General features: G+C 41.2%; 3 protein-coding genes across 5 annotated transcripts in view; 2 read left to right on the forward strand and 1 right to left on the reverse strand.

Moving 5' to 3' along the window:
* The window catches only part of homer2 (homer scaffold protein 2), an 18,568-nt gene extending 15,167 nt beyond the window's left edge, over positions 1 to 3,401 (forward strand). Inside the window, exon 9 of the mRNA XM_027009885.3 lies at positions 1,858 to 3,401. Coding sequence (XP_026865686.2) covers positions 1,858 to 2,046 — 189 coding nt within the window. The 3' untranslated portion in view covers positions 2,047 to 3,401. The remainder of the gene's footprint in view (positions 1 to 1,857) is intronic.
* A 6,969-nt stretch (positions 3,402 to 10,370) lies between these two features.
* whamm (WASP homolog associated with actin, golgi membranes and microtubules) lies at positions 10,371 to 19,444 on the reverse strand. 3 transcript variants are annotated; one of them, XM_081715960.1, is made up of 11 exons: positions 19,319 to 19,444; positions 18,454 to 18,877; positions 17,985 to 18,158; positions 17,732 to 17,882; positions 17,358 to 17,527; positions 16,611 to 16,767; positions 14,243 to 14,412; positions 13,781 to 13,867; positions 13,555 to 13,650; positions 12,773 to 13,136; positions 10,371 to 12,686 (listed from the first exon to the last, which is right to left on the reverse strand). In XM_081715960.1, the coding sequence occupies exons 1-11, from the start codon at positions 19,339 to 19,341 to the stop codon at positions 12,391 to 12,393; spliced, it is 2,112 nt and encodes a 703-aa protein (XP_081572086.1). In that variant the 5' UTR covers positions 19,342 to 19,444; the 3' UTR covers positions 10,371 to 12,390. The 3 variants fall into 3 exon arrangements, with proteins under 3 accessions (XP_081572086.1, XP_081572085.1, XP_026865637.3); XM_081715959.1 differs by lacking the exon at positions 19,319 to 19,444 and having other exon boundaries at positions 17,732 to 17,879; positions 18,454 to 19,094; XM_027009836.3 differs by lacking the exon at positions 19,319 to 19,444 and having other exon boundaries at positions 18,454 to 19,092.
* On the forward strand, positions 19,389 to 26,764 carry fsd2 (fibronectin type III and SPRY domain containing 2). Its single transcript, XM_027009838.3, has 13 exons — positions 19,389 to 19,526; positions 19,880 to 20,145; positions 20,271 to 20,366; positions 20,547 to 20,780; positions 21,031 to 21,053; positions 21,294 to 21,415; positions 22,072 to 22,230; positions 23,323 to 23,457; positions 23,635 to 23,782; positions 24,085 to 24,218; positions 24,367 to 24,499; positions 25,259 to 25,435; positions 25,914 to 26,764. The coding sequence occupies exons 2-13, from the start codon at positions 19,888 to 19,890 to the stop codon at positions 26,179 to 26,181; spliced, it is 1,887 nt and encodes a 628-aa protein (XP_026865639.2). The 5' UTR covers positions 19,389 to 19,526; positions 19,880 to 19,887; the 3' UTR covers positions 26,182 to 26,764.
* Positions 26,765 to 26,953: the final 189 nt, after the last annotated feature.

The following is a 26,953-nucleotide window of genomic DNA, read 5'->3' on the forward strand; positions in this document are numbered from 1 at the left end:
ACTGTCTTAGCATTTCCGGTCCTTTTAAAGTAATTCTGATGTGTGCGCTGCTTTTCTGTTGTTGGTCAGCTGATGAACAATTTATCAGCATAGTAAAGAATAGCTGCACATTTATAAGATAGCTGAAGCCTGTATTGTAGACTTAACTCATGTATACTCTCACTATCTAGACTCATGTCTAAGTTGTGGACACACACTGGTGCACCACCAGAAGTTGGTGTAGACTTATTTGCACAACATTGGTTGGTTCAGAATGTAAATTCTAGTTTTGTAGTTTGTCTTTTAATAGTCATAAATTTAAAGGCAAATGAGTACTTTATAGATCATAAATTTACAAGTCATAACAAATATACGCTACCAGTCAAGAGTTTCACTTTATATTGTTACCAGGACTTGTATGACAAACTACACCTTTATTAGCACAATCTGGCTTTTCATTTTATGATATATGTATTTCATATAGGCAGACAACTATAAATGTATTCCATTAGAAATTTGACCTTTTATAATGAAAATTACAACCTTTCAAAAGAATTAAGTGAAATGGTCAACCAAAGCAAAATGAATTCATCCTAAAGTTCAAGTCAGATAAAGAAATAAAATAAAATGACATTTAGCACTCCATATGTTTCTGCAGAAGAAATGGATGTGCAGAAATGCACAACTACCCTCCCCACAACTTCAGCTGGAGCGGTGTAATGATCCCAGGCAGATGAAGTCTGCTCTCTGTCTCTTTATAATGGAGGCAGTAGCCCAGCAGAGCTTGAAGATTACTTTTCCTCCTTAGTAGTGCGTTTGGGTGTTAAAGGCATTTAGAGACTTTCAGATTATGCCCTCTGGCAGAGAATGGATTGTAATATTTGTACCATCGGAAACTCTAAAACCAAACACTTGATGACAAAACACCACTTAAACCATTCAAAATTGAAAAAGAAAATGTTTTTAAGGGTTTAATGTTGGAGTATTCCTCAGAAACTTGGTGATTTTCTGCTAAATCTTGTTAACCAAACACCTCATAAAGATGGAATTAAGGCAAATGGCTAACTAACTGTTTATGGTTATGCATGCATATATAATAAAAAAAATTATTTTATTATTATCAAAAAATAGGTTTTTTATATTGTATTTTTTCTGTAAATATTTTCTGTAAAAATAATATAACATTCTTTATATAATATTCATAACAGCAAAACAATGCTTCCAGTACACAGACTTATGACTGCTAATGTAAAACAAGTATATACGCTTGTGCGTGTGTGTGCAGCTCCAAAGGAAAAATACATTCCTTTCAGATGGTGTTTTGGGTGGTGCCTCTAACAATTTATTCTACTTCATGTCTTCCATAACTGTCTCCTCTCACTGACTGACACACACACACACACACACACACACACACACACACACACACCTGTCACCTTGTGTTTGCAGTTGTCATTCCTTGATCACAGATGTTTGGTAAAGCTGTGAGTATGTACATGCTTACATAATTCTAGATAGAGGTAACATTACTAAACCTGCAAATAAAAGTCTGGTGAGAATCTGAGCAGCTTATGTAGATAGCTGGGTGGAGGCTTTCTGTGGGGGAACTGGTCTGAACTTCAGCAAGGAGTTCATATTACCCTGCAGCAGTTTAACTTTAGATTCTCTATTTCTGCTTATGTCATTCCTGTGTGTGTTTGTGTGTATGTGGTGGGTGTGTATGTGTGTGCGTGTTTGTGTTTAGTAAGTAGTCCAGGTTAATGCCCCCACCCTTCCCCTGGAGTCTTATTGACTGTATATTCAGTCTGATTAATTGGTGAGCTAAATGCTGTGGCATCTGTTTTACTTGGAGATTTGATTTTATGGGTGTGTTGACAGGCAGCAGAGCTGGCCAATAAGGAGTCTCGGGGAAAGGTGGCAACGCTGCAGGGTGAGGTGGAGGACAGCCGGCAGAAGCACGGCCACATGAAGACAGAGCTCAAGAAGTTCATGGACGTTCTGGATGGGAAGATCGACGAACTGCACGAAGTCCGCCAGGGTCTCTCCAAACTGGGAATCGATAACTGAACACACTCACTCAAACATGCACACATTGCTCACACAAACATACAGTCCCTCTCAATCTCAACAGACACATGTACAACATACACATGCGCACCCAGTCAAATAGCTCAACTATAGCTCAAATGTTAGGGAGTGACAGCCATAAATCTATATATATATATATATATATATATATATATACACACACACACACACACACTAACACACACACACTAACACACAGCTGATGCACTCAGCTGAATCTGTTAAAAATGTGGTGAATCATTTGTCTGTGTGTGTGTGTGTGTGAGAGAGAGAATAAGGGCTAGTGGTATCTGGTTCAGTAACACAAATACAGAGTGAACGATTGGATTGAGAACGCTTTTCTCACACACACACACTACAGTAAATACACTACTAAAGCGGGGTCTGTGGTTTGTGATCTCAGGGTGCTGGGATGGTGTGTGGTGGTTTGATATGCATATTCATGAACTGCAGTGTCACAAAGTGCCTGGGGGTGGCGCTCTGATGAGGGGTCCCTCACTAACCTGTGTGTTTGCATCAAGCTGCTGCACCTGGCATTCCAGAGGCAGGTGGAGGCGGCAGCACGCCGAGGGAACACGGGTGAAGCCAGTGCAGGTGAAGCCAGTCTGGGCTTCAAGAGCTTACACTCAGACTGAAGTGCAATACCCTTTCAGAGGTGGAGGGGCTTCTAACCAGGAGTAGGAGTGGGAATATTTAACATACAATTTTTAAGTTTGTATTTGCAAAAAGGCTTTTCTTGGCAATTCTGTTCGGTGGAATTAAGAAATCTGAAAAAACCCAAATCTATGCTACAAACTATATTTATGATTGCTGTGATCAAAGAATTGTGCATGTACGATGTACATTTTGTCTGTTTTGCTGAACAAAGTTTGTCTTAACTTTTGTAATTGTGAGCCATGTGCTTCCCTCACGAGTATTTGTGTATGGTGGCGTTTTGGTTGGGTGTGTGGGTGTGTGTCTGTCTGTGTGTGGGTGCGTGCGTGCGTGTGTTTGTGTCAGTCATTGCTGCTATGTGGTAAGGGAAGTGTACTTTTTGTAGAATAATGTGGGCTTGGAGCTTTGATATGTGTGTGTGTGTGTGTGTGTGTTGGGGTGTGTTAAACACAAACAGTGATGGCCTCTCAAAATGGATTATCCTGTATCTGCTTTTCAGCGCGCACACACGTGTACACATGCACAGGGTCTTACTATTAATGTTCAGGACATTGGACCGTTTTCTCTTCTTCCTGAAATGACTGGTTTCCCCTTTTTGTTTTTCTTTTCTTTTCTTCTTCCCTTGATCAACATGATGATAATTCATAATTGTGATAAATATAGTTTAAATACAAAATCTTCCCTGTGTTTTGTTTTGTTTTTTTCTTGCTGGGTCAACCAGGACAGGGCTGTGAGCCAGGGAGACTGTCAGTGGGTGTAAGAGTCCTGGTGTGGAGAACAGTGTTTCGCTAGGCTATGGTCTACATACAGCTTTCACGGCTATGAACACCCTATCAGAGTAATATCAAGCAAAGTTGTTTGTGTTCCTAGCCTAGTGGCAGCAGCAGAAGCTGCTCTGTTTTGATGTTCTGCTGATCTTCTCCTAATGTCCTACAGGTCCTTCCTACTATAAGGAATGTCTTTGCATGGACTTTCAGATACCAGTAAAGCTTTGACAGCCAATACCAACGTGAAAAGCATCTGAGTCAAGGACTAGGAACACAAAGCTAAATTTTCTCCCACAGATTTTTTTACTTTATGAAAATTAGATTTTTCTGTACATTTCACACTTGAAATATAAAATGTACAGGTGGAGAGGGTTGCTGTTTCAGTTCAGGTTGTTTACTGGTGATTTGCTGGCACCTTCTACAGATGTGATTTAATGTCACTACAAGACTCCTTTCAACAGACTGGTTTCTTCAGACAGAGGCGGCTAGTGTGGCGTGTGTGTGTGTGGGGGGGGGTCATGGAGATGCTTGGAGCAGATGACAGCCTGCCTCTGAGATTGTATTCAGTATCTGAAGAGGTGAGATGACACACTGGAGTGAGTGGGAGTTTAAAGCCCCCCCCCCACAGATGGCTGCTGCAGATTGGTGAGAGGACAAGTTGCCTTGGTAACTTGATCCCACACACACGTTATTGATGGAGCTCTGTGTGTGCGTGCGTGCGTGCGTGCGCACCTCTGTGAGATCCAAACTCGTTAGCAACCCTTGTGACCCTACCCCTCCACATACTCCAACTACAGTGGATTTCACTTGTAAGGGCTATTGCACCAAGTGAAACCACAGAAGGTCTTGAACTACAGTGACTAATATTTGGTGCAGTATAAGTGTTTATTTAAACGGTTGATTTAAACACAAATCCTGTCACTTCCTTATGCTTAGAGCAGACCAGCTGTCTGTAGATTTGTGCATGCATGTATGTGGAGGCCAGTTGGTTTAATATTATTAGGGAGTTCTGATTATTTCGGTGTAGGCTATCACTTTGCACATGGCCTGTTTCCATAGTAACACAGCTGTTGGAATTCTGTGAAGCACAATGACTTTGGCAGAACAAGAGGTGCGTTTCTGAACCCTCTGCAGTCCCTACAAGCACAATGCACACCCTCACAACACAGCCTATAACAAAACACGCCCTCCCAACACAATATCATACAGCCAGAGGTTCCACACACAATTCCTTATAAAAAATACTATTTTTCTTCACTACTGTGCAAGCGCTGGGGTAAAGATCGTAGAATCTTCTTGTAACCTTCAAACAGTTGTGGATGTCCCAATTTAGGACTTTCTATATAAAATTCAGGACCCAGTCTCTATTTTTGGACTAGACAATTCATAGAAAGTGCACCAACTCTGACAGGAAAAACTGACAGAGAGAGACCTTCAGCCACACAAGATGTTAGCCATCTTTTCCATCTGTGTAAGCAGTTATGCAGAATACTACAATGGCCAATTACCAAAAACTAATAATGGCTGAGTGCCATAGATGGATTAGTTAATTGATTGCCACTCAATTTCAGTCAATCTCAATTGTGTTCATGCATAGCAAACAACAATAGAAATAAGATATAACATGATATCGTCTATATTTTTATATGTTACAGCTGAGTGCAATACAAATATCACATAGACCTGAAATATGGCATTGAGAAATTGCACATATGTAACACTGCTGAGGCAGTGTTCTTAAATACTAGTAATGGTGGAATTAAATATTATAGTCAAAAATATATAGTATGTATATTTAGCAGATGAGAATGTTCATATGTACAGGATTCAGTGTTCTATAAAGTGATATGCATATATGAGTAAGATGCTGCTCTTATGGACACATGGTCAAAATAAACAGACATCAGTGCAGGGGTCTAAGAGTGTGTGCTAGGTATGTGAGGGAAAGGACTCAACAGTCCATGCTGGTGTTTGGTAGTGTTCAGTTCACATAAGGTTTGGGGTAGAAAATGTTCTTAGATCTGCTTGTCCGTGAAGAACTGGAAGTGAAACATCTCCCGGAGGGCAGCAGAGCAAGTAGGTTATGTCCTGGGTGTGTTGGGTCTTTGAGTATGCTGGCTGCTTTTCTGAAGCAGTGAAAGCTGAAAAGGTCCTCCAAGGAGGGCAGTGGTGATGACCCACTGAGTGGCTCTCCTGTCTGCGGCTGAGTAGTCGGTTCGCCACACTCTCAATGGAGTAGTGGTAGAAGGATACCAGCAGCTTCTCCTGTAGATTGTTTTTTCTGAGGAGTCTCAGGAAATAGTCTCTATGTCTTCTTGACTATTTCTGTAGTGTTGGTGGTCCAGGAGGGCTCTTTCGTGATGTGCATGCTCAGAAACCTGAAATCGGGTACCCTTTCTACCCTGTCTGCATTGGTGTAGATAGGGTCGGGGTCTTTCCTGAAGTTGATGATGAGTTCTTTTGTTTTTGAAGAGTTGAGGATGAGGTTGTTCTTAGAGCAAAACCTTGCTAGTCCTTGGACTTCATCCCTGTAGGCTGTTTTATCTGCTCCTGAGAAGTCCCACAAAAATAGTATTTCGCAAAAATAGTAAGAAGAATACAAATATTCAGGCGGCAAATAACAAATATCTTTTTGGATGCATGAACTATCACAGTGCAGGAGCAGCTGCAAACGAGGAGCCGTTCCCATATAACATTTATAACATTACATTTACGACATTTAGCTGACGGTTTTAGCCAAAGCGCCTTACAGTTATGACTGAATACAACTTGAGCAGTTGAGGATTAAGGACCTTGCTCAGGGGCCCAACAGTGACAACTTGAACGGCCAAACTTCCGATTACAAATCAACCACTGAATGAAAAGATTTTCTTAGCTAGCGAGCTAACACGCTTTTCTTCAGCAAGTGTTCAGTCCCTCTTTGGCATGTTGGCACTACGCTATATGGAAATGAAACATATGGCAGAGGACACCTGCCTTTCAAAACAACTCCTTTGAGTGACTGCATTGGCCAGTGCAATTTGAAGGAATTGTGGAACTTGAGACGGCTTTGTCGGTTGGGCCCATAGACTGTAAATGGAGACGGCTTTGTCGGTTGGGCCCATAGACTGTAAATGGAGACGGCTTTGTCGGTTGGGCCCATAGACTGTAAATGGAGACGGCTTTGTCGGTTGGGCCCATAGACTGTAAATGGAGACGGCTTTGTCGGTTGGGCCCATAGACTGTAAATGGAGACGGCTTTGTCGGTTGGGCCCATAGACTGTAAATGGAGACGGCTTTGTCGGTTGCTCCTGAGAAGTCCCACCACAGTCAAATCGTCCATGAACTTGATGATGGTGTTTGTGGGATGTGTAGGGACGCAGTCGGAGGTGTAGAGGGTATAGATAGAGAAGAGAGCTCAGCATGCAGCCCTGTGGTGCCCCAGTGCTGAGTGTCAGGGAGGAGGAGTGGTGAGTGCCTATTTAAACAGTGCAGTTGGTCATAAAGTCCTTTTATCCAGAGGGTTGTGAGAAGCCCAGATCAGTGAGTTTAATGAAAAATCAGCCTGGTATGACCATGTTAAAAGCAGAGCTGAAATCTATAAAGAGCATCCTCACGTAATTCCCCTGGTGTTCAAGGTGGGAGAGTGCAATGTGAAGAGCAATGGTAATGGCATTATCTGTAGAACTGTTTGCTCTGTAGGCAAACTGCTGTGGGTCGAATGTGGGTAGGAGGCTGCCTCTGATGTGCTGCAGGTCCAGCCTCTCAAAGCACTTCATAATGAGTGGAGTGAGTGCAAACGGATGTTAATTGTTGAGGCTACTGATAGCTGTCTTTTTTGGTAGTGGGATTATTGTTACATACTTCAGGCAGGGAGGGATGATGGATTTAGACAGGGACAGGTTGAAGAACTTCATGAAGACTATTGAGGGCTGTTCTGCACATTCTGTCAGCACCCATCCTGTCACACTATCAGGTGTGTATTTAGTAATGTATTGCTTTAAAATACATAACATTTAGAATACACTTAGAAAACATTTGAAAACACTGTGCTGTATCTTCACTTATTAACTACTTATCTAAGCATCTGGTAGTCATGTATTTAGGATTCAGTAGGACCAACATAAAAAGCCCATGAATTTATAGGTTAAAATAATGCTAAAACCAAGCATTTGACAAAATACTTTGAAATCAATTTTAAACACTGAATGATAAATGAGATGCTTTTTTGAGTTTTAGTGCTGGCACATTCCTTTATTGGAATCATCAGATTCCAATAAAATTAATTTTATGTTTCCTATGGTGATGTTTTCAATAAATTCTAATACCCAGGGAGCACTGTGCAATAAATAAATAAATAGATTTTTTTCCTTCTTGAGGTATGAGACACTCCCTGCGAAGGTGTTTTCTAATGATAAAAAAAAAAAGTTATAATAACTTTTAATCACAATGGGTTTTTTAAATTGCTGTTATTAAAAAGCTTTAATATTTATCAGGCATTTAAAAGTTGTTTTTATTTTTATGCAAAAAATCTGTTACCTTCTGGTACCATATTAACGATTTACTGTGTTATATTAATAATATAAAGAAAACAAAATAACAAACTGCCAACCACACTAATCTGGGCGTGGTCCTAATAGTCCAGGGGCCATGCTTGATTGACAGCCCGTCGTCACAGACTCTCAGTCTATTACGCTACTCATGCAGTGTTGAATATAAGGCGCAAGCAGGGAGAATCGGAGTAACACAACTGTACTTGTATGAACCTGCCAATGAGAATACCGATGTAAATTATTCTGAATTTTCAGCATCAAATGAGCCTCGTTCACGGGTGCTGGTGGAATGGAATGTATTCTATGAGGATGAACCCTAATCTTAGATACTTGTTGAAAGTGTACTACCGTAGGATGAATCGATTTGCATTTCTGTTTCAACTGGGTAAAGTGTTTCCTCTACAAGCTCTTTGCTTCATTTATTTAATAATAATTCGAGTAGGCTAATAGAATTTTCAGACAACAAAAACGCGTTCTTGTACTTTCTCACGATGCCGAGATAATAAACGCAACACAAATTATATTCCGGAAAACGAAACAGATTATTTTTTAATCAAACAGTGGTACCACAAAAATAGTTCAAACCTTACTGAGGATAGGCTACATGAACCTCTAACTTTCAGTCCCAGCACTGATTTATTTTCCTTGAACGTGCGTGCCTGAGGAAAAGGGAGAGCGACTTTCCAAATTCACCCGGTCCGCATTCTTGACCCCAGCACTTTTCAAAGCAAAGTTACCCACGAGTCTTGGGGCGTTTTCACATTTGTCCCGAAAACATTCTGGGCTCATTTGGGGGAAGGGCTAATTATCGCTGGTTTGCTTTCACACACAATAACTCTATCCTAACCGTGAATCGATGGCACAACTCCATACGTCACTTTTCTGTGCGCAGGTTCGCAAAAATAGTAAGAAGAATACAAATATTCAGGCGGCAAATAACAAATATCTTTTTGGATGCATGAACTATCACAGTGCATGAGCAGCTGCAAACGAGGAGCCGTTCCCGTATAACATTTATAACATTACATTTACGACATTTAGCTGACGGTTTTAGCCAAAGCGCCTTACAGTTATGACTGAATACAACTTGAGCAGTTGAGGATTAAGGACCTTGCTCAGGGGCCCAACAGTGACAACTTGAACGGCCAAACTTCCGATTACAAATCAACCACTGAATGAAAAGATTTTCTTAGCTAGCGAGCTAACACGCTTTTCTTCAGCAAGTGTTCAGTCCCTCTTTGGCATGTTGGCACTACGCTATATGGAAATGAAACATATGGCAGAGGACACCTGCCTTTCAAAACAACTCCTTTGAGTGACTGCATTGGCCAGTGCAATTTGAAGGAATTGTGGAACTTGAGACGGCTTTGTCGGTTGGGCCCATAGACTGTAAATGGAGACGGCTTTGTCGGTTGGGCCCATAGACTGTAAATGGAGACGGCTTTGTCGGTTGGGCCCATAGACTGTAAATGGAGACGGCTTTGTCGGTTGGGCCCATAGACTGTAAATGGAGACGGCTTTGTCGGTTGGGCCCATAGACTGTAAATGGAGACGGCTTTGTCGGTTGGGCCCATAGACTGTAAATGGAGACGGCTTTGTAGGTTGGGCCCATAGACTGTAAAGGGAGACGGCTTTGTCGGTTGGGCCCATAGACTGTAAATGGAGACGGCTTTGTTGGTTAGGGTAGGGTATTCTAGCTGACAATTAGCTAGCTAGCCCTAATTAAACTCTGGCTTTAGCAAAATGCTATGTGACAGCAATAGTAATAGCTCGAATTTAGATTATAGCAGGCTTTGTTCAGGGGGATCATTAACGAGAGCATAGTAAGTTAAAATAATTGTTTAAACATGTAAAAAGTTTATGTTCATATTCATATCAACACCATCAGTGTAATTAAATCCAAATACAGTGTATATACGATCTGTCTCAAGACTCCTCAATGTGTGAGAAAGCAGGAGCACAGAATGTGTGGGAGGGGACTTTGAAATAGTATTCCTAGGGCACTTTGTAAATGTACACTGTGGATCCAGAAGAACATAACCCTAATTAGACTGGGTCTTTAATACGAACAAAAGGAGGCTGTTTCTTCCTTTAGTATTTTTGAATTTTCTTTTAATTTTTAAACATTTCTAGTATGTTTTATATCCTCTCCCTGAACATTTCTTGACACTAAAAATGTTTTAGATCCAGTTTAATAATTTCCGTTTACCTAATAATCCAGTCATGTATTTCACTGCTTCATTTCACAGCGTTTGGCACAAATATAATAAATTAACAAAACTGTATCATAAAAATTAGGAATTAAGAAGCCACGTACCCACACCCACACTGTCTCTCACACACACAGGACTGGGTCTAGGGTATGTTTAATTAAAGCAGTTGTCCAAAGCAAATTAAAATAAACCACATTGTGTGAAAAAAAAACAAAAAAAACAGACTAATCAGAACATGACAACATGTAATAATTATTGTATTGCTCTCCAGTGAAGTAAAGAATTAACCTGCTGCCCATTCACTTTAAAACAAGACACAGAAGACTGTGTGAGTGCATGTAAAATGGTCTGGGCAAAATCTCCCTGATGTGTCTTAAGTAAAAAAGACATGCAGCCATACAGGGGCACACTGGGTGGAAGGCAGAGTTTTTGCAAACTATTTAGTGAAATACATCAACACTGCAACTGTTTGTTCACTGCCTCTGTGGGAATCATGCAGAGACTTCTGCATCATCACTAGACTCCACCAACACATCTCAGTGCTAGAATACCTTTAAACCAAGCTCAGAGTAAGCATACACAAAGGTTTACAGGTTTGTTAGAGCTGTACACATTCTGAATGTGCAAATATTATTCAGTGCTATAAAGGATAAGAAGAACTGTAAACGTGTATTCTTTTACACTGTTGATATTATTGTTAATGCTGAGGGTTATAACCTGTTTAATTACCATATATGGTAAGGCAGCTGGCCTACTGCACAAAAACCAAAAGATCCATTATATCTTGTATTCCATAAGACTACTAATAACTGAATATGACTGTGTCAGTGAATATGTTTACATGCACTTAATAATCCCATAACTGCAGAAAATCAGATTGTCAATTATCTGATCAACACTTTTACATGCACCTGGGTATTCAGACCACAGTTTCTATGCCATTCTGATCTCTATGCCATACTCCGATCAAAGAAATCGAAGTATCCTGTTTACATGACAACTTGACTAATCAGACAACTGGAAAAATCTGATTATGATCAGATTAGTGCATGTAAACACACTCACTATCATGGGAGATTTTTAATAACACAGCAATCACCAACTAAACCTTCATCAAACATCAGTCATTCAATTTCAGGTTTTTCATTCAAATGAAATATTTTTTGAAAGCCTGAATACCCTTTTATGTTACTATTCTTTGTCTTATTTAATTCAGGAAGCCACATATTCAAATACCAGCCACTGCAATAGAAACACATATCCCTGTGAATGCACCTTATAGTAGGAATACAGGTAAAGTTATATATATATATATATATATATATATATATATATATATATATATATATATATATATATATATATATATATATATATATATATATATTTCACACACACACACACACACATATACACATACACATACACATACAAACGTCTACTCAAAATACCTTTCAGCTAGCAGGTAAATTTATGAGCTGTACAAGAACAGGGCAGAGGCCAACACAGACACACACATGCCCAGACACACAGGCATCAACAGAAGGACCACACAGACACAGGGACGAACACAGGGACAGTGTTGAGCACATGAGAGAAATCAAATGCACACAACTGTCTTACCAGACAAACCTAGGCTGAATGATCTAGTTCAGCACCAAGATAATTAACATGTCATCAATGGTAGTGCAATTAACAGTTTCCAAATATGTTGGTGTGGTAATCACTATATATTTTAAAATATATCTGTACTCTGATTACTGTATTTTGTTCTGCAACTATGGTATTCTATTTATGTACAACCATTACATATATTACATGGCTCCCCTGTCAGGTCAGTGTCAATGCACTGACAGTATGCCATATACTGGTCAGCAGTGGCCCTCTGATCAGAGCCTGATCACTAAGGAATGGTGTAGAGGAGAAGTGGCAAAGCGTAAATGGCACCAGATGTTCTGTAACTCCACCTGTAACTTAATCTCTACCTGTACACCTATCTATGATGTGATACTGCACCTATTAACGGAGGGTGTTTTTAATAAACTAGGTTGTGAGGTGTGTGTGTGTGTGTGTGTGTGTGTGTGTGTGTGTGTGTGTGTGTGTGTGTGTGTGTTTGTGAGAGAGAGCGCGCGCGAGAGAGAGTGAGAGTACACAGTTTTAGCTGTCCCAGTCTCCTGATTGAATGTCTGAATGTTCTTCATCATCAGACTCGTTGGAAACCCTCTTCATCCTCAGCATGGCAGCTTTGATACTCTGCTGCAGATCAGTTTCACAGCAGGGGGAGGGGCCTGGTGGGGGTGGGACTTTCTTTAAGGTCACGCCTTGACGGATGGCTGACAGCAGGTTGTCTCTGATGCTGGACGTCTGGGTGGAAATGCCTGGGGCATTAGGGGTAACCTTGCGCAGGCGAACTTGCCCTCTTTGCAGTGAGGCTAGGACCTCATCCATGGAGCCTGGTCACAAATCAGGCAATAATCAGTAACCAATAATCAGTCATTATTACACAAAATCCTTCTGAAGTTACTCATTGGAGCCTCACCTGCACACTGCTTCAGGGTATTTTTGGCAGGAAATGTAGCAGGTTCACTTTCACTGAGGGGCAAAGGTGGTGCTTCACAAGGGGGAGGGGGAAGAGGAGGAGGAGGAGGAGGAGGGGCTGAAGGCACTGGGGTAAATGTGTGATCTGACATTGCTCCTGCCCCTAGGGGTAACATTACAGGGACATCTCTTGGCATCAGGACCTTCCCTCTTTCTTTGGTATTAAGGGCAGAACTCTGAGAGACTCCATCCATGGGAGGCGCCAGCATGATGATTGACATTGGCTGAGAGGAGTCATTTTGACAAGAACCATAAGCTGTTGGCTTGGAGCAAGGCCTCTTCAACAAATACTGACCACTCTTTTTCTACACAGAAACACAGACACACACAGAGGTGAAGAGCAATATTCTCTTTTGTAAACTACAGCAGTAAAGTTCACATCAAGCAAAAAATATGCTTTGGGTCTATTTTTACTGCATACCACACGCAGCAAACCAGCGGTTTCAACCTAGAAACAGTAGAAAGGTATTCTTGCTATATCATGCAATCTAGGCCAATAAACAAAACAGATATTTTATTATTTTTCCCACAAGAGTAGGCTACCATAAAGATCATCCCCATTTCCATAGTCACGGTGGGAATATTTTGCATTGTGTCCCTATACATGTGGAATACTGCAGCGAGTTGCCTCTGTCAGTGTCACAGAGTAGCTGCGACTTGTCGTACCACTTCTGGTGTAAAATGAGCTTTAGAGGCAAAAAAAAAGAGATTGTGAGTAATTACCTCTCTAAAGGAGCGCAGTCTACTCAGAGTCTTCTGCCTCTCTAACTCCACCCACTCCTTCCTCTTCTCCTCCTCCTCTTTCCTTTTTTCCCGTTTCTACACACACACACACACACACACACACACACAAGAACAGGAACATCTCACACATATTACACAAAATTTTCTGGCACTGTTTTACTTGTTGCCATGGTTTCACAGCAGGTAATTTGCCATGGTAACTCACCAGGTGTACAGCGTGATGTTGTACGTGCTGGGCGGCTCTCTCCTGTGATACCCTCTGCTGGAGCTCCCATGCCTCCACACATTTCTCCTACAGCAGTTCACACCCATACACAGCATTTCCAAATCAAGTATTAGACCTAGAACTCTGAAGTAGAAAATTACCTACGCAGTTTGTTCTATAGGAAATTCATGCAGATTTAACCAATAGAAAACTTCAGTTCCTAAATGAGCTCTTGTAAATGTTATGCTAAATTGTACTTATTTTATTTTATAAATAATTAACTGCTCTTGCTTAACTAACAATTCTGTATTCTATTGTAACCTTTAAAAAGGACACAAAGGGAGAGAGATGGTGTGCTAGTGTTGGATATCACTGATGCTGCTTCACAATTCCTACTCCACATCTCCCATACAAATCCAAACCTAGTTTATGATTAAATTAAATGTGCACATGTGTGTGTACCCTCTTGTTCCGGAGTGTAGCTCTGTTGGAAGAAGATGCTGCTCTCTTGCTCTCCAGTAGCAGTAGGCGGTGCCTCAGGCGAGAATGGGCGGGGCTACTGTCAGCCTGGACACCCTGAAGCTCTGCAGGATCCTCACAGGTGTCATAATACACTACCTCCTCCTTCAGCTCTACACACACACACACACACACACACACACACACACACACACACACACACACACACACACACACACACACACACACACACACACACACACACACACACATGCAAATACATGCACACAATCACAGGCACAAACAGCAGTGTGTTAATGTATTGGTGTGCTACTCTGGTTCAGTGACACGGTAGCACAAGAACGGTAACGTCAAACTTACTCTAATGACAGCAGACGTCTACCATTATCTAGTAGTTAATACTTTAAAGTTGTCATAAAAAAAGGACAGCCATTTATCTTGGCATAAATGAATATGGAGAGTTCACATGGAACTGACATAACAAACCTCAAACTCTATCGTCACCTCCTTCAAATGTAAAACGGTCACAAAAACAGAAAAAAAAATTCCTAAAAACTGTTCCTAAACTGTTACATAACAGTCATGTCTGATTAATATTTATGTACCCATCCTTTGCATAAATCAGTCCATATTCTAGCCCAGGCAATATTAACATGGATGTGCATAGCCAAAACTTCAATTCCTTTAGACATTTTCAAGAACAAAACAATGGAGCAACAGGCATCAACGACGTTCATATTTAACAGGATCCCAGACAAGTTGTTAGATTGCACTCCTGACAGTTTCACTCGCGAAACACTGAAAAGAGGGGCAGTTCCAATATGGCAAGTGGTTTTAACATATAATCGGTTTTGTCTGCCTATCCATAATAAAATTTTGGATTTCTACAAATGAGTTTTGACTAGTAAGATTTAGAATTTCATTATTCAAAATTACAATTAATGACATCTGCATCTACAATCTTGCTACTAAGAACGGCAATTTAAGATATCTACAATTACATTTTGATTAGTCAAAATATCTTACATTTTCGAAATCCTCATTTGAAGCGACACAAATCCAAAATGATAATTTGAGATATCTCTAATTCTCTAATGTCTAGTGTAAATGACATTTTCAAATATCAGAAATTTTATGCATCACGGACTGTGTAACACAAAATGGTTACAAATATTTTGCTCGATGTCTGGAACATTGTTTTGCTGTAGATTTGTTATAAAGTTTTCTATACCAAACGCGTGCAGGGCAATGTAAGGAAAAAACAGTACCCAAAGGAAATGTGTTTTTCAATCTACCCCTAACCCTATTTTACTATTATTATCGCTACATATAAAAACTTAGAATACAAGAGTTCACAGGTCATTTTGCATAGCAGACAAAATTGCTATATTTGTAGTTTAACATCACAATGTCTGCAGCCAGTTGTACCATATAAGTTCAATCGTAAGTTAGGGTGAAAAGTTTATACAGAACCCTATAGTAGTTTATATCTAACAAGGTGTATTATTTGTTGAACCACAGGGGGCAGGTTTTCGTGCTAAAATAGGTTACAGAAATCCATACATCTGACTAGTCAGAATAATCATTCAAGATATTCACGAACTCATTATGAGTAGTAGGAATGATCATTCAAGATATCTGAAATACAACAGAGGTTTAGTTAACAACACATTCAAGATATCCATAATTTCCATGGAGATGTCTTAAAAGGACTTTAGACTAGTCCTAAATCAAACCCATGATATCTTTAATTCAGTTTTGACTAGTCTTGATTTATATTTAAGATATTTACAATTTAATTTGCACTAGTAATAGCTTCTTTTCAGATACCCAAAAATATATATTTAAGATATCTTAAATCAGGAAGAAATGTAAGATATTTAGATGTCTAAACCAGCCAATCAGAGTAGAGTTAAATCATTCATAAAAAATGGTTCATTCTAGTGCCAAATCTTGAGGATGCACACAGGCATTTAAAACAACCACATGCAAGGTAGGATAATCCATTCTGTCTGTGTGTGTGTGTGTGTGTGTGTGTGTGTGTGTGTGTGTGTGTGTGTGTGTGTATGTATATATGTATATAAATAAAACGTTGTTAAAATCTGCCTTACAAATAAAAAGACATTCTATTATAATTATATTCTATTATAATGTCATCAACCTTTTTTACCCCCAAACATACCATTTCAGGTCCCAGCACCATTTTAAACAATTGTACAACAATTGTAGCACCAGTATCAGAATAAAGCCAAAGGATACCCAGCCCTACTCTGCAGTGTGCAGATCTGGGAGAGTAGATTTAGGTGTAGGGTTATTTTGGTGGAGTTTTTGTGGTATGTATGGGCATTACCTTTAATCTGCCTCTGGACTGTGTGGATTTGTGCCATCAGAAGTAGCTCCTCATTTTTCAGGATCTCCAACTTACAGTCGTACAACTCCAGCTGAGCCTCGTAAAACTGTAGCTCTAATGAATCCACCTCAAACACACCCCGACTCTCATCACACATCTACAGAGTGGGAGGAGGGGGAGAGAAAACATTATGTATTATTACTGTGTCATTCTTACATCACATCACATAGTGTAATGTAATCACAGCATGATGTGTATGAAAAACCAAATATTTCAGTTGTTATTTTGGGAAAAAATAAGATATAAACACCTGTATTATATATAAATATGATTTTTAAAGATAGAATTACAAGTACTGTAAACATAGCTGGTGAGTGTCTGAAAAACTTCAACAAATTATTTCCCCCTCACACACAAATACAAGGTCATACATGTTAATCCCTCTCAAAGACAATACAGTAACGAAGTCAGTAGCTACATAAGTATGTAACTATGTAACAACACAACCACATAACCACATTAATATATAACTAAATAGTCTACATGACAGGATTGTTTGTTTTTTACTTTGATCCTGCTTAATATATCATCAGTTTGTGACACTATATAAACAACATTTACATATCTGCTCTTGCGTCTGAGTAACATGGCATTCGAACTAATTTCTGAAAAGGATATTTTATCTTATAAATTAGGCTTTACATAGAAGCCACAAACACACACACACACACACACACACACACACACCTTTTCTCTAATTCCTTCCTTCTTGCGGTTCAGGCACATCTCCTTGGCTCTCATGTGCTGAAGTGTCTCTTTAGCCAGCATAAATTTCAGTTTCTCAAGCCTGGGCATGGCTACTGCCCAGGATGCTGCACCAAACCTCTTCCGATCCTCCTCCATCTGTTTCAGCATAACTACACATGTGTGCATACACACACACACACACACACACACACACACACACACACACACACACACGCACACACGCACACACGCACACACGCACACACACAGACAAACACAAAAAGTGTGTAAGTGTGTGTGTGTGTGTGTGTGTGTGAGTGAGAGAGAGAAATAGAAAAAGAATGTGACTGAGTGAATGAGAAGGTGAGTGTAACCTGCAAGGGATGTAGCTGTGTCAGTAAAATAGCAGACAGTGATGTCCTGAATGGAACACACAGCTTCCTGGCCTCGCCTACACCACTCCTCCACTTCCCTCTCCAGAGCAGCCACACGCTTAGGACCAAGCTCCTCAAACTGCAGGGACTTCTATGCACACACAGCCAAACATTATTTTACCTTTGAGGAGAGAAAGAAAATTGTGTGTGTGTGTGTGTGTGTTTGTGAGAGAGAGAGTGAGTGAGTGAGTACCTGGATCTCCATCTTGTAGAGCATGGCAAGTTCTCTCATATCCCTAAAGGGCTGAAGCAGGTACTGGTAGTACTGCGTTGCCACAGCAACTAAATCTTTGTAAACCTCATCCTCTTCTTCATAGATCTTTAACAGTTGCATAAGTCCGCCAGCAGTGCGATGACTACGTAAAATCTGCGCAATATGCGTGAACACACAAGAACGAAGAGTAAACACATCAGACTCTACACTAAGAAAATGATTAGCTACCACGAGCAAGACACTGTTTAATCCAGAGCCTTTCAAACTGACGTTTTACGAAACAAAATGAAGCACAAGAACAGGATTGAATGTAGTCTAAGAGTATTCTGCTTTCGGTTTCGATTTCAGAGACCAGGCCATGACTGGCGTGATTCTCTGTGGTCGTGCATACTAATTAATACTACTAGTTACACTCTACAGTCAAACATGAGCCATATTCACTGCTCACCGAGCGAACTCTCTCCTTGGCTCGGATAACTTCGTCTTCCATTGATTTCCTCTTAAACTCCTGAAGATTCTCGAAGTACTCCTCCACGTCCTGTTCGTCCTGACTGAATAAAGTATCCAGTACAATCTTACGGCCACAGACGTCAATAGCTGCACTGAAATACTTTTCAAGCTGGCGACAAGGTGACTCTAGATCCTTCTCCTCCTCTTGGCTCTGACTGCCTGAACGGCTAAAAAATATCAAGTCCCATATATTCCCCTCGTCAAAGTCGGACAAATCAGGGAAACACGACAAAAGGACATCCGCAATCCCCGAAAACTGGCGGTGTACATTTTGTAAATCAGAAACGGAGAATAATCCAGCCCAGCTTGTCTCGCTTTCTCTGGTCGCAGGATCTTGTTTGCGTCTTTGTCGCTGAAGTGTCCTGTTATGACAAGTGACAGCAAATTTGGATTCAATAACATTCCATTCTACGATAAATCCTATTTTGTATGTCTCACTCTCATCAAATATATTTGTTTTGACTGCGACCCAGCCTTCCAAACTGTCCAAACGCTCGGAATCGGCACTACTCATTTTCTGTTTGCAGGTGTATTCACAACATCCGCCATTTGCTATGACGTCTCTTTTCTCTTTCCTGTTCAACTCTGACCTGAATTGCGTGTTGGGGAATTCGTTGATATTAACATGGGGTTAAAATGAAAATTAACATGGGGTTAAAATGTTACCAACTCAAACAGTGAATCTGTATTATAGTGCTGATCAAATTTATTTTCTTTAAAAAATATCAGGACAGTAATTTTTATAACGGTATCTGTTTGTCAACTTGATTCAGTGTGCAAGTAAAAATGGAACATGAACTTACCGTGATACGTGAGAGCAGTGCATGTCTTCGCTCTATATTCGGTACATGTCACATGCCATTCCGCATAGACTGCTTCTGCTTCGCTTAGATAAGAAGGCACACGACAGCGATCTGCTGAAATAAAATGCTACGGGGGGCAGTCGCTCCTAGGGATTCCGCGAGCCCGTGAGACAAAAGAGCCTAAATCCTGCACATCTCAAATAGGAGGGTGAGGAAAAGTTTTTGCATACAATGAACAGGAAGGAAAGTTGTTTAGTCTCTGTGTGTATGTGAAAGTGTGTCTTTACGTTACATTCACCATATCTCAGATACAACGGTCTCGGCTCCTGGAGCAAGTTATGGCGATAACATTTTAATAATATACACTTGGGGAAGGAAAGATTATATTGTGGAACATTTGCCAGTGTTTGTTCGCACACTTAATGTCTTTGTAATAATGCCTGAGTTCTTAGCTTCTAACTGAGTAGGGTGGGGTGGGGTGGGGTGGGGTGGGGTGGGGGCGATGGGATCCACTCCCAGGCTGTGACAGAGCATGATAGCAAGTAACAAGCATATTTGCAGCCAGCAGTATGGACCTGTATGAGTCAAGAGGTCGGCTTCAGGCGATCGCAGAGGAGATGGCAGTGATTGAGGAGGAGGAGGAGGAGGAGCAAGCAGATGAAGATGCATTTGTGATGGTGAGAAAGAAAACGTCTTATCAGCCAACCGAGCCGGCAGACGCATTCTGCACTGACTGCGGCGCCGTGACCCACTCCGCCCTCCAAGCCTCTGGAGAGCATAGCCAGCACCAGGTTTTCGTGCTTCCTACTGCCACACACTACATGAAGGTAGGGATGGTTTCCCAGCACCATCACAGACATTGCTGTCAGTCTTCAGGACTGGGCCACTCACACGTGTGTCTGTGTCTGTGTGTGGGTGTGCATGTGTGCATGTTTGTGTGTGTTTTGTGCAGAGTGAACTGAGCAAGTGCAATAGCCTGCTTTCTGAAAGGACCACACAGATGGAGAACTTTGCCAGCAACCTGGAGGAGATCTTCATCACCGTGGAGGTGCTGCTCTTTTTTGCATCTGTTTGGCTCTTTTTATAAATTTAAGAAAGAAAGGTAAACGAGTCATTCTCTTAAGATGGCTGGTGATGTAATAACACATTCTGATATTAGATTAGAAGATGGTGCAATATCAGACAGCAAGATGCAGTACCACTGAAATTAGACACTCTGGATTTGCAGGAGAATTTTGGCCGACAGGAGCAGAACCTGGAGCAGCATTATAACGATGTCCTGCAGACTCTGTCCCAGCGGAGGCATGAGCGCATCACTGCACTGCAGGATGAGAAGAAGCTGAAGATGGAGGCACTGTACGGGGAGCTTCTGTCCTGCGGCCGTGCACTTGACGCTTCTAAAGAGCTGATCGAGAAAGCACAGGACCTGAACCGCTGGCAGGAACAACGTGCCTTCCTACAGGTCAGCTCACATGCAGAGGGTTAGAGTTAGATCATCAGGATTAGGGTTAGATTGTCAGGGTTAGGATTAGATCATTAGGGTTTGGGTTCGATCATCAGGGTTTGGGTTAGATCATCAGGTTTACTTCAGTTATTTTTCTCAGTTATTCAGATCTGACAAGCATCTTTGTCATCATGAGATTATGGTTAAATTAGTATGCAGAGTTTCACTATGTTTCTGTATCTTACACCATCTTATCTCTGATTGACAGGCAATTATGCCACTTATTAAGAGGTAATTCATAATGATGCATGCTGGGATTTTAATAGCATGGTGTTATACTCAGTCTGTGCCAGTTTATCTGACAAACTTGTGTGTGAGAGAGCAGGAGAAAGTTGTGTGTGAGAGAGCATGAGCAGGAGTATGCTGTTTCTGTGTTTGTGTTTTACATCATAAAACTAAGAAAAAGCACTGCTATGCTGGGCTTCCTTTCCCCATAAGGAGGGATTGAGAGGACATATTCTGTCCAATCAGAATCAAGGATTTTGCCAAAGAGGAGGAGAACCTGAAGATGCCTATATCGTTGGACTTTGTGATACCCTCTACAGACTTCTCTGATGTTAAACAGATGATGGAATCGATCAATGTGGTACCAGGTGAGGCCAGTGTATACTTCAATAATTCCATGCTTACCTTCTCTGAAGTTGCAAGCTAAGAATGCAAGCTTCAGCTCATTCTGAAATCTTAAATGGTAAAGCAGACAAACAATAGCAGCAGCCTGATTACAGAGTTTAGGATTGTACACAATAGCAGGGTCTGATTACAGGGTTTAAGACTGCAGACACAATAGCCGTGTCTAACTACAGGGTTTTGGACCAGACGCAGAATAGCAGGGTCTGACTACAGGGTGTAGGACTGCACAGGACTGTTCAGGACTCAAACTGGATTCCTGAAGTTCAGGACTCTGAAATTAACTGATCTGGATTACTGAAGCTTGCTGCTTATCTGCACAGGGTTAGGGTTGTGTCTACAGGAATAAGGTTGTCTATACAGCTTGTTAGACTCACTTTGGAAAAAGCAAATGATGTTTCATTAAAAAGCAGAATAAAATTCCACTAGTAAGTAAAGAACAATGAGCATTCTACATCAATAAGAGGCATTTTTAAACCCCCTCCCCATGCCTGACCCGGTATAACTAAGCCATCAGTTAGACTTGCCAGTACTGCTCTCTAGGCAGTGTGTGGCGGGTACGTTACTCTGTGCGCACGTGTGCGTATGTGTGTGTGTGTGTGTGTGCATGTGTGTGAGTAAGCTCCCTCAGCTCCAGTAATGAACCCACAAGTGTCTAACTCTGCCACCGCTTCAACTCTACGTGTGTGTTGGAGTTTGTTCTCTGATGACACGGTTGACTTCTACGAACTTTACTGCCGCCATATCTCTGAGGACAGCACTACGGGAACCATGCAAGAGGGTAAATGTGATTACTGAGACTACCTCACACCACCTCAGAGTAAGCTGGGTACTGGCACAAGCCTGAGGGTAGCCCATGGTTACTGACACAAAAGTAAATCACCTCTCACTGAACATGTAGCTCACTCACAGCTGTTGGTTCTCTAAACCTGCCTGTCCCCTCAGTCATTCCCTGTCACCTCATGATACTAATACTAATGATACTAATATTAATGCTGCTACTACTAATAATGATATTTATACTAATACAAATGATTCTAATACTAATTCTAAAAATTATTATATTACTAATAATAATACTAATTATACTACTAATAATATTAATACTAAAGGTATTAATAATTGTGATACTAATAATAATATTACTAATACTAATGACACTACTAAAGATGATGCTAGTAATACTACTAATAATAATTATACTAATACTGACTAATTTCAAAGGTACTGTTTGAACATCTTGTAAAAAGAAAAATGATTGTTAGATGTAAAGAAAAATATTCATTTGTTACAGCCAAATTAAGGTATTCTGTGTTTAGAGTCTGTGTATAGAAGTTTCTGTAGTTTTAGAGTCACTTTAGAGTCACCAAACCCCTGATGTCAAGGCTTGTAAGGACCTAATGTGGCCCTGTTGGCCTCAAAAAGCCCTCTATGTAACCTGAACAAGATGCATAAGTGTGAGGTTCTTTCCTAACCAGCACATGATAAAAAAGTTTACAGGCCTTGTTTTCTTACATGGGTGTCTACAAGCATGGCAGATGTTTGTATTGAAAACTGAGGTGCTTATTTGCTTAGAGATGTTTACCTTGCCTATGTTGTATATATTGTGTATCTGTGTGAATTTGAAAATTCCTACCCTCAAAGCATGAAAGCATTGAGCAATTGCATCAAATGATGAGTGTGTTTATGTGTATGAAATCCCCAGTCTCTTTGCTAAGATGTGTTTGTGTGTGTGCGTGTATGGTCCACAATCTCTGCAAAGACTTTTGTGGGGGGTCCCCAGTCTCTATGCTAAGATGTGTCTCAATGCTAAGATGAGTATGCATATGTGGCCCACAGTCGCTGTGCTAAGAAGAGTGTGTGTGGTCCACAGTCTCTGCGCTGCGTGTGAAGGAGACTCACTGTGTGATGCAGCAGCTGCTTCCCAATGCGCAGTATGAGTTCTGGGTCACTGCAACCAATACCACAGGCATCAGCCCAGCCAGTGAGAGGGCTGTCTATATGACTGGTACACACACACACACACACACCAGCCCAGCCAGCTTGAGGGCTGTCTATATGACCGGTACACACACACACAAAACCAATACCACACAGTTTAGACCTGTTTTTTTCCAGTGTCTCTTGTGAACATTGTGCAAGCCCAGTATTCTATGTGTATGTGTTCATGTGTGTGTGAGTCCAGTACCCTCTCCTCCTGTGATAAGGGAGCAAGAGTGTACAAGCTGCTCAGACGCGGCACTGATCCGATGGGATTCGGGCAACACGAACCCCGTGGAGTCCTACACACTGGAGCTAAGTGAGAACAGTCTTAGCAAAAGTTCTGTGACCGAGTGAGTCACACACACTGGCACTGGACATTCATGCTGGAGCATTCTGTGGAGTTTTTTCAATTGTTATATCAAGTCAAATTTTCCCTAAGTAGCTTAGAGGAAAAAAGCTTTGTCTCAGTCAGTACTAGGGTTTCTTGTTGAGTTTTTGTGGTGTTAGGGGGTGTTTGGGTGGATGTTTCTAGCTGCAGAACCTCAGTGAAGTAGTCATTCTCTGCGGTAGCCTTACTACACCATGATTGACTGCATGTATTCTCAGACAAGTAGGAAAGTCTCACATTTGTATTGGAATTGGATGTGTATAGATCTATTGTTGCGATTCCCACCTGTGAGTGTGTGGCCCAGCTGCAGCCATGGAAATGCTATGTTATCTATGTCCGAGCTGTCAACATTGGCGGACCAAGTGAGAGAAGCCAGCCGATCACCATCTCAACCACAGGTATGACTAGTGCTTGGGGTCAAAAATGTCCTCTTTCAAGCATTTAACTTCATAATATGAAATTGGAATAAATCTCCAGCAGGCTATTGTGTGTCATACATTGTGTAAAGAGTCCAGCTGCTGTATAGTGTATGTTGCATGTGTGTAGGTACATTTTTCCACCTTCTGCGGGAGACCGCTCACCCATCTCTGTCTGTGTCGGCCGATGGCTTCACCATGTTCTACCTGGATGAGGACCTTCCACTCAGTGACATTGCTTTCAGTGACAACACCTTCGCAAGGTCTCTCACTCTTGCTTTCTCATACTCAGCTACGTCTTCCTCTCTGTCTTTTACACACTTGCAAGATCTCTCACACACACACACACACACACGTGTATGTTGTAAACTGGAATTGTACATTGTGTAGATACACATATATCCATTGTGTATATATACATATTACACATATATTGTACATACACCGTTTATATATATATATATATATATATATATATATATATATATATATATACATACAATTTATTTATTTATTTATTTCCCTTATGCACCCCTGTTTCTTTCCTGTTTGGACAGAGCACTCACAAAACCATTTCACTGCGAGTTATACCGTGTATGACTGTGTACGTGATAAATAAACCAAACTTGAAACTTGAACATGCATTGCTGCTGTTCTCACCTCACATACACAGATCTCAGCAATGTCATGTACATAGCTTACACTTTAACACACAACACATCCATCTTCATGCCTTACACACACCTTAACAAAGAGGATCTCTCTCACACCCAACAGGGGTTTCTATACTCCCCTTCTGTGTGTGTGTGTGTGTGTATGAGCAGTCATGTGGCTGTGCTGATGCCGTACTGTATTTGTGTGTGCTGATTCTATTTTTCTATTCTGTTTTGTTTATGTGCAGCTGAGGGGCAGGTCTGATACTGTAACCGGTGCATGTGTGTATGTACAGCTCAGTGGCAGTAATGTGAGTGTATTTGTGCATGTGTGCTGATACTCTAACCTGTGTATATATGTGCATGTAGCTGTGTGGCTGTGCTGGGGGACCTGATGCCTGTGCGTGGGCAGTACTACTGGGAGGTGGAGGTTGACGAGCAGACAGAGTATCGTGTGGGCGTGGCCTATGAAGACACCCAGCGCAGCTCTTATCTGGGTGCTAATACCACCTCCTGGTGCATGAGACACATTCTCACACCTTCCAGGTAAACCAGACCAATCATACTTCCTTTATACAAACCAACCAGAAATCGCCTCTTTGAGCTCTCCAATACAGATAACTCACATCAGCCATCATCACTGTAATGTCTATTACAGTAACACATAACTAAGCTCAAATCAATATCTAAACATTGACATTTGTGTAGTCACTGCAGCTCTGTCTGATACAACTGATCTTTGGAAGTAGTTATACATTTCTTACCACACATGAAGTGAGAAGCTCAAGTTCCAACATAATTAGAAGTCCTTGTGGTGCTGTCTTAGGGTGCATTCACACACATATTTGCTAAGGACCTAGTGGTTGCCTAGGAAACTCACTGTTCTGAAGGATTAGTCAGTGTGGGTGTCTGATTACAGCAGTTCGGCTGAGGACAAGGGACATGCGCACACATAGGATCAGTGCAGCCAATAAAGATTAGCATTATAAAAGCACAATGTTTAAGCAGAATTCTTCTTCTTCAGACACAAGTATGAGTTCCTGCATAACGGGTGGAGTCCAGACGTGCGAATCACTGTACAGCCTCTAAGGATCGGCATCTTTTTGGATTATGAGCATGGCACTATATCCTTCTACAATACCCACCTGCAGCAGCACCTGTATACTTTCACCTGCTGCTTTCACCACTTTGTCCTGCCCTGCTTTGCTCTGGACAAGCCTGGAGCCCTGAGCCTCCGCAACGGCCTAGCTCCACCCTGCTACGTCACACAGACAGCACGACCCCATCATTAATTATGCCCAACACACACAGAGCATGACCCCATCATTAACCATGCCCAACACACACACAGAGCATGACCCCATTAACCCTGCCCAACGCACATGCGCGCGCACACACACACACACACACACACACACACAGCACGACCTCATCATTAACCATGCCCCACACACACACACAGCACCACCCCATCATCATTAGCCCTGCCCAACATCAGTACTTGAACCCAGATGGGAAGATGGCAACTTTTATTTGGAAATTAGAGATTAATTGTTAATATTGTGATGTAAACTACATTGAGTCTGTATTATACAGACAGCAGGATACTTTCTGGAACTGTGATGAACATCTGTGATGAAGTTGTACAAAGATGACAGCAAATCCTCCAACATCTTTAGAAGAAATGTGATCTGGACAATGGAACCAACTGAGTTTTAAGCAGGAAATGAAGCAAGCTTTGAATGAGCTGAATGAACTAAAAAAACTACCAGATTCACTTAGGCAAGATGAACTTTAACCCTTTATGGTGTTCAGTAATGCAGTGTCGGGGAGCCCTTGGTGCATAGGAAATACCGCAGCTATTTTAATATTTAAAATTAACCCACATAGAATCAAAACAAAAAAAACAGACTACAGAAGTATTATAGGTTTATTACTGTATTCCATAGGAACAGGTGCACCATTTTCCAAAATCAGAAAAGTTCCATTAATGTGGTGTCGGCTGGACGCAGCAGTCACCTCCTACAGTTTAGTTTTGGGGATTTAGGGATGTGCTGTTAACAT

Source organism: Electrophorus electricus, chromosome 6, assembly GCF_041902795.1.
Source record: "Electrophorus electricus isolate QZ-2024a chromosome 6, ASM4190279v1, whole genome shotgun sequence".
In the NCBI taxonomy this organism is placed as follows: Eukaryota; Metazoa; Chordata; class Actinopteri; order Gymnotiformes; family Gymnotidae; genus Electrophorus; species Electrophorus electricus.